Here is a 20741-nt window from a genome sequence, read left to right as displayed (position 1 = left end):
TTTTTATAGATACATTCCAATTAAAAGAATTTTTGGGGCGCCTGGGTGGCTCAGTTGGTTAAGCTTCCAACTTAAGCTCAGGTCATGATCTCACAGTCTGTGAGTTTGAGGTCCACATCGGGCTCTGTGCTGACAGCTCAGAGCCTGGAGCCTGCTTCAGATTCTGTATCTCCCTCTCTCTCTCTCTGTCCCTCCCTGACTCATGCTCTGTCTCTCTCTCACACAAATAAATAAACATTAAAATTTTTTTTTAAAATACACTGGATGGAATGAATGGTAGACTAGAGACTGAAGTGCTAATACTCATATGAATTAGTTTATTTATTTTTATTAGCTGATTCAAACTTCTTGCTTCATCTTTTTGTTTGATTGCCAACTCATGTGGGAGCCAGGTTTTGGTCGAGCCTGCACCAAAGGAAACAGCGGTATCTCTTTAAGGGTCTGCTTACAGGGTCAATGTAATTCAAAAGTTCTTCTCTCTCCCAAAATGCCTTTTTGGCTCTGACTAGAAATAGTAACACTGGCAGGCAAAATGTTTTGTGTTGCTCTGAGGTATGAAACATTACCTGTTTGGTGAAGCAACATTACATAACTGCTGTACCAGGCCTCTTCCACCAAATGATTCATCAGTTTCATGGAGTCATTTGTCAATATCATTATCCCGATCACTACCAATTAGCATTTGTAGAGCATCCACACAGAGATGACACTATACTTGGTGCTTGACAGATTACAAGGAAGACAAAGAGTACAATTTATAAAGTATACTGCTGGAACTGTGCATTTGAATATGAAACATAACACAAACATACCTGTAAGTCCAAGCCTACCTGGGCCACAGATAGTGGAATAAACTCATTGAAACTCACCACTGAGCTTCACAGTAGCTATTTGTGTTGCATCAGAGGACGGAGCATATGGTCCTTTCACAGGAAAGATCCAGAGAAAGGTTCCCAGTCTCCTTGGGGATCCCAGAATCAGACTAAAGATTCGGGAGGGCTTTTGCTGAAAAGTTGAAATCTCCAGAATCCTTTTACAATGCCTCTGGCCAGTGAGTGACCACCGAGTCTCTAAAGATTTGGGGAATTTGAAGATTCCAAAGAAGATTCAGTAGGTAAGCCATGGGAATTTCAAAGAGCTCTACAAAAGACTCTGGAACACAAACACACTTGAAATTATCAGAGGAGAACTGTTGTACAAACTTTTTCAGTTAATAGCTTTAATTAGAGACAAAGTAGGCACTAGAGTTGAACCAAAACTATTTTTCACCATTGTCACCATTCTCATTTTAAAGTATCCTTGCTGCTTGTATATCCTCTTGTGCTAGATAGAGACAAAATAAAAAAGCTGAAGAACAAAATCTAGTAGTGCCTATCTGAGAAGCTCACTGAAAGCTTACTAGGGGAGTAAACAGGGTAACCCTAATTGACAAGCAGGTTGTGTGCCCTTAGTGGGTGTCCAATGGGATGTTTGAAAAACAAGATGCATTTTCCCCAGGTACTGAGTGCTTGGTGGTTAGGCACCGAGGCTGGTACAGGATAGCCCACTTGCCAGGAAGTGTATCTGAAGTCACCCAACAGAAGTCACCCACACAATGTCACCCAACAGACCCTAACCCCTATGGGCTACATGATCTCTCTGGGAAGCTGGGCACACAACCGTCCCAGTGCAGTTGATCAAGGCTTGCCCTTCTTCTAGTTGCACAGAGTGGGGCCGTGGGAGATGTGGGTTCTTCCCAGCACCCCAACAAGATGGGGCAACCTGGGAAAGAGGAGAGATAGGGGTGGCATCCAGGTGGCCTCTGGGGCTGGAGGTGACCTTGTCTATCCCAGTGGATTTCCCATCACCCTTTGTTCTCCCAGCCCCACAGACCTGCACAGGGTTCCCTTTACACTAAGGATTTCGAAGTGGCCACTTGGGAGAATGCCCTGCCCTGTGAAGGTTTCCTGAGTGTTTGTGGTGGGTAATGAAGCAGAAGGGGATAAGAGGACAGTCCCTCTCCCACTCCTTGGTACATCCTAGTGCACAGGACTAAAAGGAGGGTTGGCTGCAAGTTCAAACAAATCCAGGTTTTGGTCATGCAGGGTCTCTGGTCCTAGGGCTGGGAGCACAGGTTCAGGGACCACAAGCAGGGCTGGGCTATCCCTCTGCAGCCAGGAACCACCCACTCCAAGATGGATGCCAAGGAGCAGGGGTATAAGCAGGTGCTCTGTGCTCTCCTTTTCCTCCCAAGACCCCGCTTCCCCACTGGGCACTGTGAGAAACAGGCCAGCCTTTGCATGTCCTCAGCAAGCTGGCAGGTGGAAAGGAGACAGCGCCTCCAGGGGGCAGACAGAGAAAGAATGGCAAGCATCAGTGGCCATCAGTTTCAAGTGGGCCATTTGGTAGGAGAAAACACTCAAGCAGTTTTAGAAAAAATAAACTTCCAAATTATTCAGAGTTTTTAAAAATATACTTCTATACATTTATAAGGAAAAGATCAATGACCCAATAGAAAATGGGCAAAGGACATAAAGTTTTTTCAGAAAAAATACAAATAAGCAATATGAAATTATAACAAAATGCACTGATAATCAAAGATATAAATCTCAAAAGCATTGTGCTAAGTGAAAAAAGCCAGACACAAAAGAATACAGACTGTATGAGTCCATTTATATGAAATTCCAATAAAGGCAAAGCTATAGTGGCAGAAAGCAGTGAATGCCAAGCACCGAGCTTGGGGGAGGGGGTGGATGGCAAGGGCAGGAAAGGAACTTTGTGGGATGATGTGGTGGTTATACTACTGGGTTCATTTGTTAAAAGTCGTCCATCTGTACACTTAAAATTGACAAAATTTGGGGTGTCTGCGTGGCTCAGTCAGTTGAGTGTCTAACTCTCAGTTTCGGCTCAGGTCATGATCTCACAATTTCAAGGTTCAAGCCCCACATCAGGCTATGTGCTGACAGTGCAGAGCCTGCTTGGGATTCTCTCTCTCTCCCTCTCTCTCTGCCCTTCCCCCACTCACACGTCTCTGTCTCTCTCAAAATAAAAAAACTTTAAAAAATGTTTTTAATTAACAAATTTTACTGTTTATAAATGATATCTTAAAGCTGACAATAAAAAAAATATTTTAAAGCCTAATTATGGATATAAAGCAAACTCATAATTCTAGACTTTTTTGCCTTGAAATAGTCTTTAGAGACCATCTGGTATAACTTCTTCCCTTTATATCAAATAAGTGAGGAAATGAAGGTCTGCAGAGAGATTATGTCGCTTATTCAAAATGATACATCCTGCTGGTTGTGGAACCACATCCCATCACCCAGTCTTTTCAGATTTATCTCTATCCTGCCATCCTCCCCTAGCACATTTAAACTGTAATTGTATCATGACATCACACAATTCATAGGTACCCATAAAATACCTTTCAGGTATATAGTACTTTTCATTTTTAACACACCATCATTGTGTCCAACCAGAGAGGCAGAACCAGTAAGAGGTAAATATAGTAAGTTTTATTGGAAGGAATTAGTTCATGTGATTATGGGGCTGGTTAGGCAAGTCCAAAATCTGTGGGGCAGACCATCAGGGAAAACATGCTAGAACTCTCAGGCACAACTAAGTCCACAGATGGGATATCTTTTTTCTTAAGAAGGACTCAGCTCTGCTCTTAAGATCTTGCATCTGGACCAACCAGACTATCTAGGGTAATCTCCCTCACTTAAAGTCAACTGATATGAACTTTCTTCAGCATAGCAATATCTAGATTAGTGTTCAGTTGAATAGCTGGGGACTAGAGCCTAAATTGGCACATAAAACTGACCATCACATTCATGTAATAGATAAAAACAATGTTACCACTTCCATTTTTCTATTATGGGAATGGAAGCACAGAATGCTTGAATCATTTGCCTAAGGACACACAGCTATCTCACATTTTGTGGTGTTTTTTGTTTTTAAGTGTGTATTTATTTATTTTTGGGGGGGGGCAGAGAGACACAGAGAGAGAATCCCAAGAATGTACTGCACCATCAGCTAGAACCCCACACGGGGCTCGAACTCACACACCATGATACCACGACCTGAGCCGAAATCAACAGTGGGACACTTAACTGGCTGAGCCACCCAGGCACCCCTCATATTTCGTTTTTCAATTGTAAAATGGTTAGCAATTCTTACCTCACATGATTGTTGTGAGGAATAAATTAAATCACTTCCAACTGTGTATGTAAAGTCTCTGCACATTGAGTTCTCAATGTTGTAAAACAGCAATTAGATGACATTTTGCTTATAAATGAGATGGTTTACAAATTCTGAGGAAATGGAAATTTTCATTTGCTACAGGAGGGAATACACATTGGAATCACTTTTTTCAGCAAGTAGCTCCATTTTCAGAAGTTAGTTTTTGGTTTTTGGGGTTTTGGGGGTTTTTTTGTTTGTTTTTTTGAGAGGGAAAGAGGGAGGGAGAGCACATGTCCACGCAAGCAGGGGAGGGAGAGAGAGAATCTTAAGCAGGGTCCACGCCCAGCCTGGAGCCCTACTTGGGGTTCAATCTCATGATACTGAGATCAAGACCTGAGCCGAAATCAAGAGTCAGACACTTAACTGACTGAGTCACACAGGCGCCCCCAGAAGTTAGTTTTATAATATTTACACACATCGATACAGATACATGTGCAAGGATATTCATTGCAGTAGTGTCTGTAAATGAAAGAAACAAATTCTAAATGCTCATAAATAAGAGAAAAGGAGAGTGTTTAGGTCATTATAGTATGGGTGAACACTGGAATGCTCTATGTGTTATCAAGGTAAGGTATCTATGCTATAGTATTAAATCTAAAATAGAAGAGTTTGTATTATTTGATGCCATAGACATTTTGCCAATTGCTTTGGTGGTGGACAGGAGATGGATTTTGTGCCCATTCTGTTCAGGTGAACATTTTGCCTCCTGAGAAAGAACTCTAAGGTAGTGACAGTATTTTGGCTAAAACTTCAAAGGCTGCACCAAATGCTACTGACTGACTGTCCTCTCAGATCAGAATATCAGCTCTTGTTTTCTCTGTGTACACAGGAGGACCTACAAAGGTTAATAGTGAGATCACCAGAGGGACTTTTTGGGAGGGCAGCCTTAGGATCAATGGTGCAATGAGGTGATTCCTTCAAAACTGAGACCAGGCAGCAGGTCACAGTCAAATGAGCTAGAGCTAAACCAGGTGACAAACAATGGATCCTATGGTTAGGGCAGAAATGCCTGAATCAACCAGACACATCTGATCCATGATAGGGGGCACTATGTAGCCTTGGTTGCAATGTCTTTTATTTCATGTTGTTCAGAACTCCTCTTTTTCCTGATGAGATCTGGAGAAGAGGAGGCTGCTATATTTTCTTAGTCTCCCTCTATCAAGAGGATGGGATGATTACATGGGAACCTCACTACTTGGGGTCCCACAAAATGAGAAACTGCCAAGACTTTTAGGTCAATGGCAAAGAAAGAAAGCACAAGTCCACATATTATCCAACAGGAATATTTGCTTCATACCTACTACTTCATTGGATGTAAGCTCCTCCATCACAGGGAATATATCAGTGTTTGTGCATCCTTGATTCCTCAGAACAGGACCTGACATAAAAAGGACTCCATAAAGATTCATAGAGTGAATGGCAAAACATCATTTCCTGAATCCAGCCATTGTACTGTCATCCCAAGCTCCCCTGCCTTTCCCATTCCAACACCTTATACAGTACCCTAGGAGGAAGAGAGTGCAGGTCATTTGCAAAGGAAGAAATAGAGAGGACACCCAATCTCACAGGCCTGGCTAGAGAGCTAGCAGTAAGGGCAAGGGCCAGTCTTTCATGTCACTCTTGGCTCAGGCCTGGCGCTCTCAGCCAATGCTGAGCCTCAATTCCTCAAGACCTTCATCTCACACCTACCACTTTTCTTCAAATAAAATATATTTTACAATTCTATCATTGTTCTTAGAGGATTTCAAATGCATTCATAAGTCCAAGTGAATCCCTGGAGGGGAGAGCTTCCAAGGACAATAAGGTAAAAAATGGAAGAAATCTGACAGAGGATCATCCAGAATAGGAAGGATGCCAACTCCCATGGTTTTATGATTCCCTGACTCAAGTTACAAACTTCTCTAATGCTTTACAAGAGGATTCTAGATATGTAAGAATGGCCAAAGCTATAAGCACGATCAGTATACAATATCTCAATGAGAATAGTTTTTGCTGCAATTGGATTGAATGTTACTTCTCAAAGATACTGCAATTTGTAAGGCAGAAATTCTATAAATGGCTGCTTATATCAACACTCATATTATCTCATTTAGTTTTTAATACAACCTTATGATGTCATTAGTATTATCCACATTTTATAATAGGTGAAACCAAGGCTTGGAGAGGGTAAATTATTTGTGCAAGGTTTATGCCTATCAAAGATAAGATTGGAGTTATCTGCAGTACAAAGAAAGGGCAATCAGGTAGTAAATTGTGTCCAGAAGTACTGGAAATTGTTGCTTTTATTGGTCTGTCATTTTTCCATTGACTGTTTTAATACAGATATGGTTGTAACATCAAAAGGTTTTAAAATAGAAGCTCTGGGATATTCTTTATTTTTAGTTATTAAAGTTTAGTATTTCCAGCAAACATCCTTATTTATCAGCTCTCTCCTCTACCTCAACCAAAATATTAAAGAAAAAAACATTAATGGTTTTTCATTGCTTCTCCAAATCCAAAAAGACAAAACAGAAATGAAATTCAGTTAACTCCCCAACTTTCTCCCCTTTCATAAACTGGGCAAAATGACCAAATCATCCGTTTTTAGATGTCAAGTCCCCATTGTGCTTACAGAAAGGTTTCATTGCCTGTTAAGTGCAATGTCTAGATCTTCTGAGTTCTCAATAGGGGGAAATGCAACAATATTACACCAAATGACTTTATTATTATTCTCATATTCTTGGAAATCAATAAACACTTAATTAATATGATTCTTCCCTTCGTGCTTATTTTTACCATTTCTCTCACGCACCCCAAACTACTTATTTTTCTCCTCAGCGTCCCACTAGGTTTCACCAAAGAAAGAAACAGCAGAAAAGGGTCTCCACTCCGCAGGATCAGGCAGGCCATGGCAGCCACTTGGCTACATCACAAGAAGTCACCCACAGGGACCTCTTGCACTACCCTGGTGGACTCCAACAGAGTTCTAGAATCCACCCTAAGGATGGAGTGTTCAGGCCTTAAGAGACTTTTGATGGCCAGTTTCTGTCTTGGGAACTCTCTAAGGATTGAGGTAGTTCTAAGTTCCTTGTGGCATTTCTAAGCATCTCAAGGACAGTGAGGAGGATCTAGGATTCTGTGTCCTGGGAGCAAGAGAAGTTTCCTAAGTACACCTGAGACCCACTAAACTCTGGGTCAAGTGCGATAGTCCCCAGGGAGCTAAGCCAAATTGGCAACAATTCTTCTCTTGGCCCACAAATTGCCATTTTGCAGTGATATTTACATTTGCAGTGATATCTATCACACTCTGGGGACATCAATACTATAAAACAAAGTCTCTGTCCCTTGAGACACTTTTGTTGGGGAGACAAGACGTGTAACTTAGTTTTGCTTGTCCTCCTGATATAACTAAAACACTTTCTCATGTCATTCAAATTTTCATTTAGTTCCATTTCCCTCTTTGAACTTGGAGGAAAAACTCTTCTTTTACCACTTCCCAAATTTTTTCAGTCAAATTCCACTTACTTTCCACAGTCATGCAAACCATCACTTGATACATCAAGTGTCACTTCTACACTGAGCCCATGGAAATGTACAAACTAGGCATATGCGAGGGGTAGGGTACTGTGAAAAGGAGTGAGTGGATTTATAAGACACACATGCCATATCCACAATGTAGATGCTAATTAGCTTTGGAATGGCCACCTTGTGTGATCTTGCTCCCTGGATGAGAAACCTGGGATGATGGGCAAGGAAACATTCAATCAGTCAGGACACCAGACTCCAAGCCTTACTAATTCAAAGTGCATGGGAGCTACAACCTGAGGGGACTTGTGCATTCTGCAATGTGCCTGATTTATCCTCCTAGAGTGGAAGAACACCATCTGGGCACAGGATTCTATTAATAATAAAATGCATTTAAAAGGAGTAGTTGTAAAAATAATAATAAAAGAAAATAAAGAAAATAAAATAACAACATAACATAACATAACATAACATAACATAACATAACATAACATAACATAACATAACATAGCATAAGTAGTTGTTAGTGTGCCTGGGTGGCTCAGTCGTTTGAGCATCTGGCTCTTGATTTTGGCTCAGTACATGATCTCACAGTTCATGGGATCGAGCCTCATGTTGGGCTCTGTGCTGACAGCTTGGAGCTGGCTTAGGATTCTCTCTCTCTCACTCTCTCTCTGCCCCTCCCCTGCTTGTGCTCGCTTGCTCTCTCTCGAAATAAATAATTTTTAAAAAAAGAAGTAGTAGTGCTTTGTTGAATCTGAACCATCTATTCTATACTGAACTCTTACATGCTATTTCATCTGACCATGTTAGCAGCAATCTTGAAGAAAAATCAGATTCCTTATTCAAAGGGTAAGTTAGTTCTCAAAAATGAAATCTGGGTTCTTCGGTGGATGCTATGGATTTGAGGATAAAGTTTAGATGTACTTGAGACCACAGTTATAGGTCTGCTTTGAGGACAATGAAATCAAGATAGGGAGGCAGCAACCATTGGGTTGATGAGCAAGGGCAGAGAGGGAACACAAGCCAAAAGAGAAAACAAACATAAACCACCAGAGTGGAGTCAGTGACTCAGCAAAATTACCAAAGCTCTGGTTTTGGGTTTTGGTTTTTGACAGGATCATATAGGGAATTGAGGATGCTTGATTGTATAGTTTTATTTCCTTTTTATGGTCTCAAATCCTTTTTAAGGAAAGCTTTATGTATGTGTTTTTAGGATTGGTGAATGAATGAACCTCACTTTTTTAATACCTGAGCTTCCCAAAACCATGAGTCATCAGCATTGTCATCAGAGGTAGGCTTAAAATCTGATAATGAATTGACCATAGCTAAGGTACAGTTTTGTCTCCAAGAAATGATGAAGCAAGGAAACACCTAGGAGGCACAGGGCAAAACACCTTCCTGGAAGTTGGTGGAGCAGGAAGATGTGGGGGCCCAGACCAATAAGGGCAGCAATGCCTTCTGCATGGCTCACCTGTCTCCCCTCCTCTCAGCCTGATGCAAGGTAAGCCTACATTGAAGTCCAAGTGGAGAGCCTGGCCCTGGGGAGCTTTAGCACTGTATCTCGCTATGGCCTTGGTGTGCACATTTCATTTCTCTTGCTGCGTCTGGAACCCAGAGTCCAGTTTGCCAAATAGGTAATGGGGACTGGGGCTTGGGGAGGAGGGCAAAGTCCCCAAAGCCCAGCTTCCTTTTCTAAGCCCTGGTGACCTAAAGTACATTTAAGTTCTTTCTTCACTCCAGAGAGGAACCCACGCCACCCTTGATTTTGTATACCCCCTGCCATGACCATCCCCATCTATAAAATGGGGTGTACAATAGCACCTATCTCCTCAGGCAGGGGTTCTCAGAGTGGGTCCCCTAACCAGTAGCATCAGCATTGCTTGGGAACTTGTTAGAAAAGCAAATTCTCAAACCCCACTGCAGACTCACTGCATCAGAAACTCGGGGGTTGGAGGTCACCAATCAGTTCTCACAAGCCCCCAGGTAATTTAGATGGTCTCTCAAGTTTGAGAACTGCTATAACAGGGTTGTTGTGATGAGTAAATGATGGAGAAGCTAGAAGATGCTCAGTATGATGCCTGGCACCTAAGTGTTATCTAGCTGTTAGTATCCTCATTGTGGTTACCATCATCATTATCATCATCACAATCATCATCATCGCAAGAATCCTTTCTAATAATGCTTTAATTTCCAGGAGTAATGAGTCTTCTCATATGAAGATGCTTTTCCTGTGGAACAAACCCCTGGCACATGCATGTGCAAGCTGACTCTTAACAGTACAGAGGTCTTTTCTGTCTTGACCACTTACCATAATGATGTAGGGTGTCAGGGGGAAAAATGCAAGAATGTACATTTGTAAGGAAACACTTTATTAATGGGGACAATTGCCATAGGAATATGCTCAAAGTCTAAAACCAGAAATGTCTTCAGGAAGGGATGGATAACCAATGCTTTTATATGCAGAGACCCTGAAATGATGGGTGGCTGTGGAACGAGTAAGGAGGGATGGGGCGAGGAAGAGGTAATAAAAACTGTGTGGGAGTCTTGAAATTCAAAAAGCTATGTCAAACATTGATTGCACTAACAGTCAAGGCAGGAAATGTCTGTAGTCAGGGACATCAGCAAAGTTACAGAGTGGGAAGTTCGCATAGAGTTTAGGGCCTGGTTGTCCTAGTCAAGTAAGCCTAAAGATGTTAAACACAAGTTGTGATCAGCCTTGTCAAGAAAATTAGTATGTATGTATGTATGTACTTATTTATTTATTTTTAGAGAGACAGCACAAGCTGGGGAGAGGGGCAAAGGGAGAGAGAGAGAATCTTAAGCAGTCTTCATTCTCAGCACAGAGCCTAAAAAGTGGGGCTTGATCCCACAACTCTGGTATCATGACTTGAGCCAAAATCAAAAGCTGAACGCTCAACTGATGTGGCAACTGAGCCACCAAGCACCCCAAGAAATTAGTTTTTATTTATGCCATGTTGCAATGACTAAATAATGGTCCCCCAAAGACATCAGATCATAATTCTTGGAACCCATCAATGCTACCTCACATGGAAAAGAGTTTGCAAATGTGATTAAGGATTTGGGGAGGGATATCCTGGATTATCTGGATGAGCTCTAAATGTAATCACAAGGGTTCTTATAAGAGGGAAGGGGAGGGAAATTTGACACAGACAAAAGAGGAGAAAGCAATGTGACCACAGAGGCAGAGATTGGGGTGATGTGCCACAAACCAAGGAGTGACTAAAGCCACCAAAAGCTGGAAGAGAAGAACACGTTTTCCCCTAGAGGCTCAAGAGGAAGCACAGCTCTATGATACCTGGTTTTCAGTCCAAGTGATACTGATTTTGGACTTCTGCCCTCCACTAACTATGAGAGAACAAATTCCTATTGTTTTAAGCCACGAAGTTTGTGGGAATTTGTTACAGAAGCTGTAAGAAACTAATACATCTTGTTTCATGAAAAGACTCTTCAGATTTGAGGAAGAGATCCTCTGGGAGCCAAAGGAGAGTTTGTGGATTATAGTTTTGGCGATAGGGAAAATCCCACAAGTCAGCTCTTTTGGTACCTACTGGACCAAGAAGTTTCGCCATGTTATTTAAATGATAGTAGGCTATGCTCATATGTTGTAAAATCAAGATTACTGTAGTTAGGGGAACCTGGGTGGCTCAATCAGTTAAGCGTCTGATTCTTGGCTTCTGCTCATGTCATGATCTTAAGGTTCATGAGATCAAGCCCCGTGACAGGCTGCATGCCAAGAGTGGAGCCTGCTTAGGATTCTCTCTCTCTCTCTCTCTCTCTCTCTCTCTCTCTCTCTCTCTCTCTCTCCCCCTCCCCCACTCACATGTGTGTTCTCTCTCAAAATAAATAAATAAACTTAAAAAAAGATTACTGTAGTTAATCTCAGATTTTAAAATGGAAAGGCTGAGTTTCAGTAAAGCTGTTAGTGAAGTTACATGTAGAATGTATCTAAGTAAATGCATAAACTACACCAGGAGAAGACAATGAGCACCAACTAAAAGTTTAATTAATTCTTGTTATTGATTTATTTAACAAATTGGCTGATTGTTTAACCCTATAGGAAAAGCAAGGTTATAGTAGCTCAAAAAAATAATTTCATAAGTCGCTTCATATAAACATCCAATCATAAACAGGCTTTTTTCCATAAAATTATTAATTATAATAAACCACTTTACAAATTAACAGTTGCCTGTTATGTAATGTGTTTAAAAGTAAGTCTTGGCTCATTGAAATTTAAACAAATTGGAGAGGTTGTTATTTTGGGGAGAGGTGTTAAGTGGCCTCAGGGTCTTGAATACCATCACATTGGATTTATTTATTCCTCTATGGTTTAAAACTTCCAGAGATGAGGTATAGAATTATACCTTGTTTTACCAGTGAGCAAAAGAAATCTGGACATGCACATGAGAATATACTTTCACAGAGACTTAATTTTAAATAGGAATTGGAAAATTCTGCCAACTGAATTTTATTAAAGGCAGAGCTAAGTCTTGGTTGCTTGACTAAAATGTAACTATTTTAATACTAGTACTCATCTAAGTTATTTGGCAAAGGAATAGCAAATAGAATATGAAGAAAAAGAACACAATGGTTAGTAATACACATTCCTGCGATACTTTATTTTACAGATTATGTATATGTAGATGTCATGAGTTGGAGCAATAATATCTTCTACTCTTTTGCTTAAAAGATTTTCTCCTATATTTCTCCTAAATATATACATTTTTTATTTAAGTTTAGGTTTTGAGCATATTTGCTAGAGAGACGATTTCCCCTACAATGTGAGGTTGTATCACATTCCAAGAAACAAAGGTGATGTCATTCTTTGGAGCAGCACCTGCCAGGCAGCCTCCCATTCAGGCTATTGCCTAAGATGCAGGAGGAAGTCAAGCAGTAGCAGGTTTTTCCACCTGTGCAATCCTTTGGAGCTGTGACCCCCAAGGCAACTGTAAAACCCACGTGTTAGAATAATTTAGATCTCTTGTGATAGACTGTGTAAACAAGCAAACAAAGGCCAAACTTTACATGATGAAGAACTCTAACCCACAAAAGAAACTTCTCCAGCAACCATTTTGGAATAGTCAGGCCTTACTTGCTCAATGGCTATCAATCTATTTTTGCCTCCACTTCCAACCCAGGACAAACCAGAAAAATCCAAATATTCTCCCCAAACCAACCACATAAGATGTTCCATTTCTAGTTATTCCTTCTCCAGCTTCCTCTTACAGAAGTCTCCCTGTTTTGTCCTTGTAAAGCTTTTCCTCACCCTGGCTTCTTTTGAATGGTCTCCTTTTTGTAGCAAGTTATCATGTGGGTAGTCTTCCTTTACTTCCACATGTGGATGCTTGTGTTGACCACCATGATTAATTTTTTTTTTAAGCATAAAACAAAATCAAAGTTCAGCCACATACAATACACTTTTGTAACCACATGAGAACTTTGGACTCCCAGCTGTGTGTGAGAGGAAAATGATTCTACTTCAAAGGATATAAAATGAAATCTTCAATAAGTTGACTTTTAGAAATACTTGCCTGATTGTGCTTCTATATAAGTTATCAATTTAATTTTAACTAAGTACAAATCGACATGCACTATGACTCCATAAAACATATAGATAGATCTATAGATGTATAGATAGATCTGTATCTATCTATAGATAGATCTATCTATATACATCTATATACATATCTATCTATATCTATCTATATACATATCTATCTATCTATATCTATATATATCTATCTAGATAGATAGATATAGAAAGAGAGAGAGAGAGAGAGGAAGGAGTTATGGGGAAAAGGACAAGGGTGTTCATTTTCTAAAATAGGTTTTCTTGGGGCACTGGGGTGGCTCAGTCAGCTAAGTGTCTGACTTCTGCTCAGGTCACGATCTCACTGTGAGATCAAGGCCCGCATCCGGCTCTGTGCTGACAGCTCAAAGTGTAGAGCCTGCTTCAGATTCTGTGACTCCCTTTCTCTTTGCTCCTCCCTCCCCTGCTCACGCTCTAAAAATAAATAAAAATTTTAAAAAAAATTTAATATATTTTCTACAATAAATATGCTCCTTCTGCAATTAAAAAAGAAACTTTTAGAAACATTTCTGATTTCCTTAAATCTCTATATAGAGTTAACCCTTGACAGGGTTTGAAATGTGTTCACTTACACCCAAATTTCTTTTGATTAATACATTATAGTACTATAAATGTATTTTCTCTTCCTTGTGATTTTCTTAGTAACATTTTCTTTTTTCTAGCTTACTATAAGAATACATAATATATAACATATACAACATACAATATATGTGTTAGTCAACTTTCATAATATTGGTAAGGCTTCTGGTAACCGGCAGCTAATTAGTAGCTAAGGTTTTGGCTGTTGAAAAGTTATAATGCAGATTTTCATCTGCAAGGGGAGTTGTTGCCCCTAACAACCATGGTGTTCAAGAGTCTGTATATAAACACACACATACACACACACACACACACACAAATATATTTATATCTATTTGTTCTCCAACGGAAACACTTCTTCAAAGTGCATAACCACGTTAAGTGTTATTAAAGTATGTATATTCCTTATATCTCAAGAGAAGCACTTTGGATACTGAGTAAGACCTAACAATCAATCTCTAATGCAGAGTTTAAGTAAATTAGTTTCCACCCTTCTCAACCACTTTTCCCCTTTTTATGAAACCATTTTTTTTTTCCTGTAAGTAATTCCTTTCTATTGGTTTTGTGAATGGCTCGAGAGGTAAGGGAGGGGGCGGGGAACAGAAGAGAAGCATTACGAAATGGCCATACCTCTGTACACCCATCCAGTCCATCCCCTTTCCTTCCAAGGACTAGGTCTTGCCCATTGCGTCCCATATTTTGGGGATTTCCAGTCCGCTCCAGATTCTTCCAAAACCCAGAGGCATCCCATCCTGAAACACTGATAACAAATCTGTCTGTGGGTTCTGCATCCTCCACCCGCCCCATTTTTGCTTGGAATGAACAGGAACCACTGGACTAGAATATACCGTTCTCAGTCCTCCGGGAGATTTTAACCAAAAACTTCAGCACCTAAGGACCCGCAAAGCGACGCGCTAGGGGCTCCAGTACGACCACCCGCCGATCTCATGAATTCGGGGTAGTAAGTTGATCCGGGTCCCCAGTGAGGTGCCTCACCCCCTCCTCAGCGATGTCCGGAGCGCACAGAAGCAAGGCCCAGCAGTCCTGGGACAAGTTGAGACTGAGCCGCGTCACGCGCTGGGAGTCCCAAGCCTGGAGGCCCCGCCCACAGGCCGGTGCAGCCAATCGCGGCGCGAGCAGACCGTAAGGGCGGGCCAGGCGTGCAGAATTCCCGAGGCCTTAAAGGCTGAGTCAGGAGCAGCTGGGCCACAATCCCCGGCCTCGGCGATCTGGCAAGGGTTGTGTGTGTGTGTCTGTGGAGTGCGCCTGCGCAGCTGTGGACGCCGTAGGTCAACTTCTTGGTCTGGGGACCGGTACTGGAGGAGGGGATTCACCCCAGGGCACGGGCAAGTGTGGGGCGCGACCCGCGGGAATAAAAACATCTACTTGCCTGGAGTTGGTGAGGCTGAGCCGACGCTGCCTGGATCCTGTAAGCCTTGAAGATGGGAAGTGGGGGCAGGGCGGTTCGGGGAACCCAGGGCGACACTGAGACCACGGGGAGGTCCTAGGCTGTGCAGGAGTCGGTCCGTCTCAGGGCCGTGGCGGGCACAGGTCTGGCAGCCGGGGCCCCACGGGACTGGGCCTGGCCAGGAGGTACAGGGCAGGCTGACCTCCGCAAGGGCTGTGGGGCCCGGCGCTCCCTGTACCTCGGTCTGTGAACATCGTCTGGAAGCTGAGGGAGGCGAGCGGGGCGGAGAGCCTCCGGCCTGGCCCCGCCTGCAGTGTCCCTCTGGGCCAGGCCCGAGAAGGTGCTCTGAACTCCGGGAGAGCGTGGCCCTGTCCCGGTCGGGAACTGGGGCTCTGGACGCCCTCTTGCCTCGTGATTTCTTCCTCAGTTTGGGGGTAGTTAATGGCGGTGCTGGCGGCAGAGACCAAATGTGGGGACAGCAGAGCACTGGGTGCAATCCTGCCCACCTTCTGGGAAGGTCTTTCAGAAAGCTTTCAATGCAAGAAGCATGTCTCACCCCTTGCTGTATATTTGTCAAAAGAAAGATGTGAGGTGGCTACCTAACCCCTGGGGATCCCTGTCCCTACTTGGGATCAGGTGTTCTGATAAATAAGATTTCCTGGGTCACCTCGGTATTTTCAGTAAAGAACTTGGACCAACAGCTTCTTAGTTGCCTTAAGATTCTGAAACTCTGATCAAAACCTAAATTATCATTGCACTATTACAATGAAGTCTGTTTCAATTCCTATAGCACTTGTCAGCCTGTTTTTAATTTTGATGGCTGAATCATATACCTCCAAGTCCTTGGCCTGTTTTTCTCCACCCACATCCTTAGCCTTCTTCCAGGGATCTGTAAATATTTGCGAAGGTACTTTAAATGTTTTTACTCTACAACATCTCAGGAGAAAATAGGATGGCTTTTTTAAAGGATTGGTCTCATCAAATACTGATTTCATTTTCCTTTCTAGGTTTTTGAAACATGAATTCTTCACTCTTCCTGACTGCCCTTTGCTTGGGAATAGCCTCAGCTGCTTCAAAATTCGATCAAAGTTTAAATGCACAATGGTACCAATGGAAGGCAACACACAAGAGATTATATGGCATGGTAGGTAACATATGAAACTGTCCAAAGGGGCCCCCAAAGAGAAAGAGTCCCTTGCCATTGGGAGTTTATAGCCAGAGAGTAGCATGTAGAAGTCAGCTTTCACCAAGGCAATAACTTCATCGCACCCATTATTGAGCACAATATGGGGCATAATTCCTGTTGTGTTGTTGCTAGAGAACAGCTCCCAGAAATATAAGCCATCCTGGGCCATGGTTTTTTTCCCTGTCTGCAAATCCACTAGGTGAAGATGGGCTGGTTTTAAGTAGGAATAAAGATGGTAAGTTATATATTTGCCTCTAGAATGAAGAAGGATGGAGGAGAGCAGTGTGGGAGAAGAATATAAAAATGATTGAACTGCATAACCGAGAATATAGCCAAGGGAAACATGGCTTCACAATGGCAATGAATGCTTTTGGTGACATGGTGAGTGTCAGCGTGGATTGCTGTGCTTTTTGTGCTTCCTGTCCTCTGTACTTTAGCAAAATAACCTCTTGCCTTTTCAACATTTTACTTACTTTTCCTTAAAGACCAATGAAGAATTCAAGCAGCTGATGAATGGTTTTCAAAACCAGAAGCACAAGAAAGGGAAAGTGTTCCAAGAACCTGTATTTGCTGAGATCCCCAAATCTGTGGATTGGAGAGAGAAAGGCTATGTAACTCCTGTGAAGAATCAGGTATGATAATATTTAGCGGATCTCCTTCCAAGAATAAAGCCAAAAAGGAATTAGTGTCCTTGCTTTGGTAGACAGTGGAGTTTGTTTTGTTTTGTTTTGTTTTAAGAATATTCGGGTATATGGGTTATTGTGAATCTTTGTATTTATCTTATAAACTGATAACTTTTTTATTTTCAGGGTCAGTGTGGTTCTTGTTGGGCTTTTAGTGCAACTGGTGCTCTTGAAGGACAGATGTTCCGGAAAACTGGCCAACTTGTTTCATTGAGTGAGCAGAACCTGGTGGACTGCTCTCAGCCTCAAGGCAATGAGGGCTGCAATGGTGGCCTAATGGATAATGCCTTCCAGTATGTTAAGGAAAATGGAGGCCTGGACACAGAGGAGTCTTATCCGTATCTTGGAAGGGTAAATGGAGCTCCTTATCTTGTTATTCCAGCTCAGCTTTTGAAAGCTGAACATTTTCAAAGATAACAGACACTTTACTCAGCATTCACATTTTAGATGCAAACTGACAGAACTGTCACTATAAATTATCAGCCTTAGCACAGGTTCTCTGATTAGATGGTTAGCACACAGCTGTCCTTAATTCTGTGTAACTTGGAGGCTTTTTATACACCATTCTGCACATAATTTCTGCATAGTGAAAAATTTCTTATGGACAAGTAGGCCTAAGGGGTTTCACTGAAGATAACATCTGCTAAGTTTTCAATTTCAAATCAGAAACATTTGGCTATTAACTCACAACAAAGCTGACTTGGAAATCATTAAGCTGCAAACTGCTGAGTCTTGAGGTCCTAGAACTGGAGGTGTGGATGGTAGTGATCAAGTTTCTTTCCCATTTACCTTTAAAAGGACTCAGAGCCCTGTAACTACAAGCCTGAGTGTTCTGCTGCCAATGACACCGGCTTTGTGGACATCCCTCAGCGGGAGAAGGCCCTGATGAAGGCAGTGGCAACTGTGGGGCCCATCTCTGTTGCTATTGATGCAGGCCATCAGTCGTTCCAGTTCTATAAATCAGGTAGGTGTTTGTATTTTTATTATAGAAGTTCAGGCAGGCAAAATTGGAAAACAACACCATAATTGTTTGGTGTTAGGTTTGGAGTCCTGCTTTCCAAGACTGTAGAATTTTGAGTGTGTGCATTTAATATAGTGATGTTTCCATTTGACATATTTTAGACATTTTCTCATGACAAGCTCTCCTTAAGTATTTTTAAATGGCTGTGTAATTCTTTAAATACAAATAATTGATGTAAGTATTCTCCAGTTGTTGGACCTTTTTTCCAAATAATGTTTACTATTGAACTGTAAAGAACCCTGTGGCTCAAGTGTTATTTTATAGTGTGCTCTTTCCTTAGTTGGCATTTTAGAAGTAGAAAGGATTATGCTAAGTAATATTAGTAGAAGTAGCTAAATCGTCTTAGCCTTGATAACTAGATCTTATTATTGGAAATCCTTTTCGAATAGAAAATATTTTGGGTTTAGTGGAATTTTGTTGATTTCTAGTGAGTTGAGTTTATTAGTTACCATAACTATTTTTGGTAAATATTTAAGCTTTATATGTAATTTGCTAATGGCATTTCATTGAATTTTGAGATGTCTCTTAACCGTGGTAGATAGGGTAAGTTACAGTCATGTGTCAATTGAAGCTTCTCACCCCAAATTTTACTCCTATAGGCATTTATTATGATCCAGACTGCAGCAGCAAAAACCTGGATCATGGTGTTCTTGTAGTTGGCTATGGCTTTGAAGAAACGGATTCAAGTAAAAAATTTTGGATTGTCAAGAACAGGTATAAAACTCCAAATGTTATATATTAAATTGAAAAGGGAGTGCTTGTTTGGAATCAGTATTTGATTTCAAATCCAAAACTCATTTTGAAATCCCAGAACTTAGAGTGAACACTCTTGACATTTTTTATAAGGGTAAAATGTACTGATGTTTGATTACAGGATTCTGTAGCAAGCTTGTTGGACTTATTATTACATATTTATAACATTGCATTTCCAAATTTTGAAAACTTTATTCAGAAACACATCTGGCCCCAAGAGTTTAGATAAAGGATTTTGCACCTGTAAGGTTAAGGGCTGGTTTCCTTTTTTGTGTCCAGTTTTTCAACAAGGTATACTGAGCAGAAACAACTGCTGACTCTTTTAACTCTGAAGGATTTTCTAAGAGTCCAGTGGGCTCTGTATGTCCTTCCTGTTACCATTTGTTGCCCTGCCATTTTATTCTATTTCCCAATTCCCAGAGGCTTTGAGGTCCTCTGGATCCGTTTTCACTGCTAAAGTTCTTTGAGAGGGGGTATAAGATAGCTTGCAGAAACAAACTGCTACATTGGAATCCTAGCCCTGCCTCAGTTTCCTATCTTAAAAAGTTACGGACCTGTGGGAATTGATATACTTACCAATATATGTAATAGCACTTAGAATAGTGCTTGATAGCACCTGATATGTGGAAAGCCCTATTTTAAGTATTAGCTATTACTAATGAAGCTAATATGTACTTGATACTTTGTATAAAACAAAAAACATCTTCTTTTTTCAGTTGGGGTCCAGAATGGGGCTGGAGTGGCTATGTAAAAATGGCCAAAGACCAGAACAACCACTGTGGAATTGCTACGGCAGCCAGCTATCCCACTGTGTAAGCTGGTGGATGGGGATATTAGAGGACTTAAGGACAGCGTATCTGGAGGAATTTTTATCTTAAAACTGACCAAACCCTTATGTAAGATAAGACACTTGAATCAGTGAAGATCCAAGTTGTGATTTGAATTCTGTGACATTTTTATAAGGGTAAAACTTTACCACTACCTTAATTGCTGTTATAAATAGCTTTATAATGTTGAAGACTCATTACTTAATTCTAAGACTTTTGAATTTTAATTTTTTCAAAGGATATATAAAACTTTACCTTTTAAAATAAATTTTAACTCAACATGTAGAGGTGGAACTTCTCTGTTTTCAATGCATTAACTTTTTGTGTAGTTATAAAATCTAATTGGGCTATAAAGATATAACTGGATATGCCAGTGGTGTATTAGAAGGACGCTGGGTGGTTCTCAAGATTTTCTAATTAACAAATATGCAGATTTTATGTCAGCTGCCTATTGGCTGTGTTGACCCAACCCTGAATCTAGCAAAACATAACAATCTGGAAGGGCAAAGGTAAATTGTTTTAATAATTTAACAATTCACTCTTTAGGAAAGTGAGAAGACATTAAGATCTTAGGTTTTAGACACTAGAAAAGGAGATCCTCTTCCTTTGACTCAAGATGGTTAAAACCTAGTAAGGTTATGGGAAAAAAGTCTCAGAGCCAGTTACTGAAGCATCTCCTTGAATTGCTGGTAAAGACCATGTGACTACTTTGCAGTTGAATAAGGACCAGATTCTGGATTCCCAAGTCTGTTTTATCTTTGTTCTGCCAAGTCTCTGATGGCTTTCACATAACTCTTCTAGGAAAAACCTCATTTGTTGCCTAGTGTTAGCAAAAGTATATTTAATGTCTATGATGAACAAGTCTCTCATGTTTGATAGTAACTGGAAAAATGTGTTAAAGATCCACAAGAGATGAGTGTGGACTACAAAAATAGGCTTCTGGCCTAG

General features: G+C 41.1%; 1 protein-coding gene and 1 long non-coding RNA gene across 2 annotated transcripts; one reads left to right on the top strand and one right to left on the bottom strand.

The window, feature by feature from the left end:
• Positions 1-294: 294 nt before the first annotated feature.
• On the bottom strand, positions 295-15127 carry LOC147574798 (uncharacterized). The gene is made up of 2 exons (XR_015243515.1): positions 14912-15127; positions 295-5599 (listed from the first exon to the last, which is right to left on the bottom strand). It is a non-coding gene; the product is annotated as an uncharacterized LOC147574798 (long non-coding RNA).
• LOC112868598 (procathepsin L) lies at positions 15116-20078 on the top strand. The gene is made up of 8 exons (XM_025931572.2): positions 15116-15344; positions 16331-16467; positions 16768-16890; positions 16995-17141; positions 17319-17543; positions 17991-18156; positions 18813-18927; positions 19683-20078. Exons 2-8 carry the CDS (start codon positions 16342-16344, stop codon positions 19780-19782), a joined length of 1002 nt encoding a protein of 333 aa, XP_025787357.1. The 5' UTR covers positions 15116-15344; positions 16331-16341; the 3' UTR covers positions 19783-20078.
• The last annotated feature ends 663 nt before the right edge of the window (positions 20079-20741 follow it).

This window comes from Puma concolor, chromosome D4 (genome assembly GCF_028749965.1).
Source record: "Puma concolor isolate L17-30 chromosome D4, mPumCon1.1.hap2, whole genome shotgun sequence".
Taxonomy (NCBI): domain Eukaryota; kingdom Metazoa; phylum Chordata; class Mammalia; order Carnivora; family Felidae; genus Puma; species Puma concolor.
Note: the sequence above shows the minus strand (reverse complement) of the source record. Positions and strands in the feature narration are given on the sequence as shown.

What these genes read in the sequence shown, in the direction of transcription:
- LOC112868598 (XM_025931572.2), top strand. Translation starts at nt 16,342, where the DNA reads ATGAATTCTTCACTCTTCCTGACTGCCCTTTGCTTGGGAATAGCCTCA. An exon ending in ACAAGAGATTATATGGCATG is followed by an intron (nt 16,468 to 16,767) that starts GTAGGTAACATA and finishes ATTTGCCTCTAG; the next exon opens with AATGAAGAAGGATGGAGGAG. An exon ending in CTTATCCGTATCTTGGAAGG is followed by an intron (nt 17,544 to 17,990) that starts GTAAATGGAGCT and finishes TACCTTTAAAAG; the next exon opens with GACTCAGAGCCCTGTAACTA.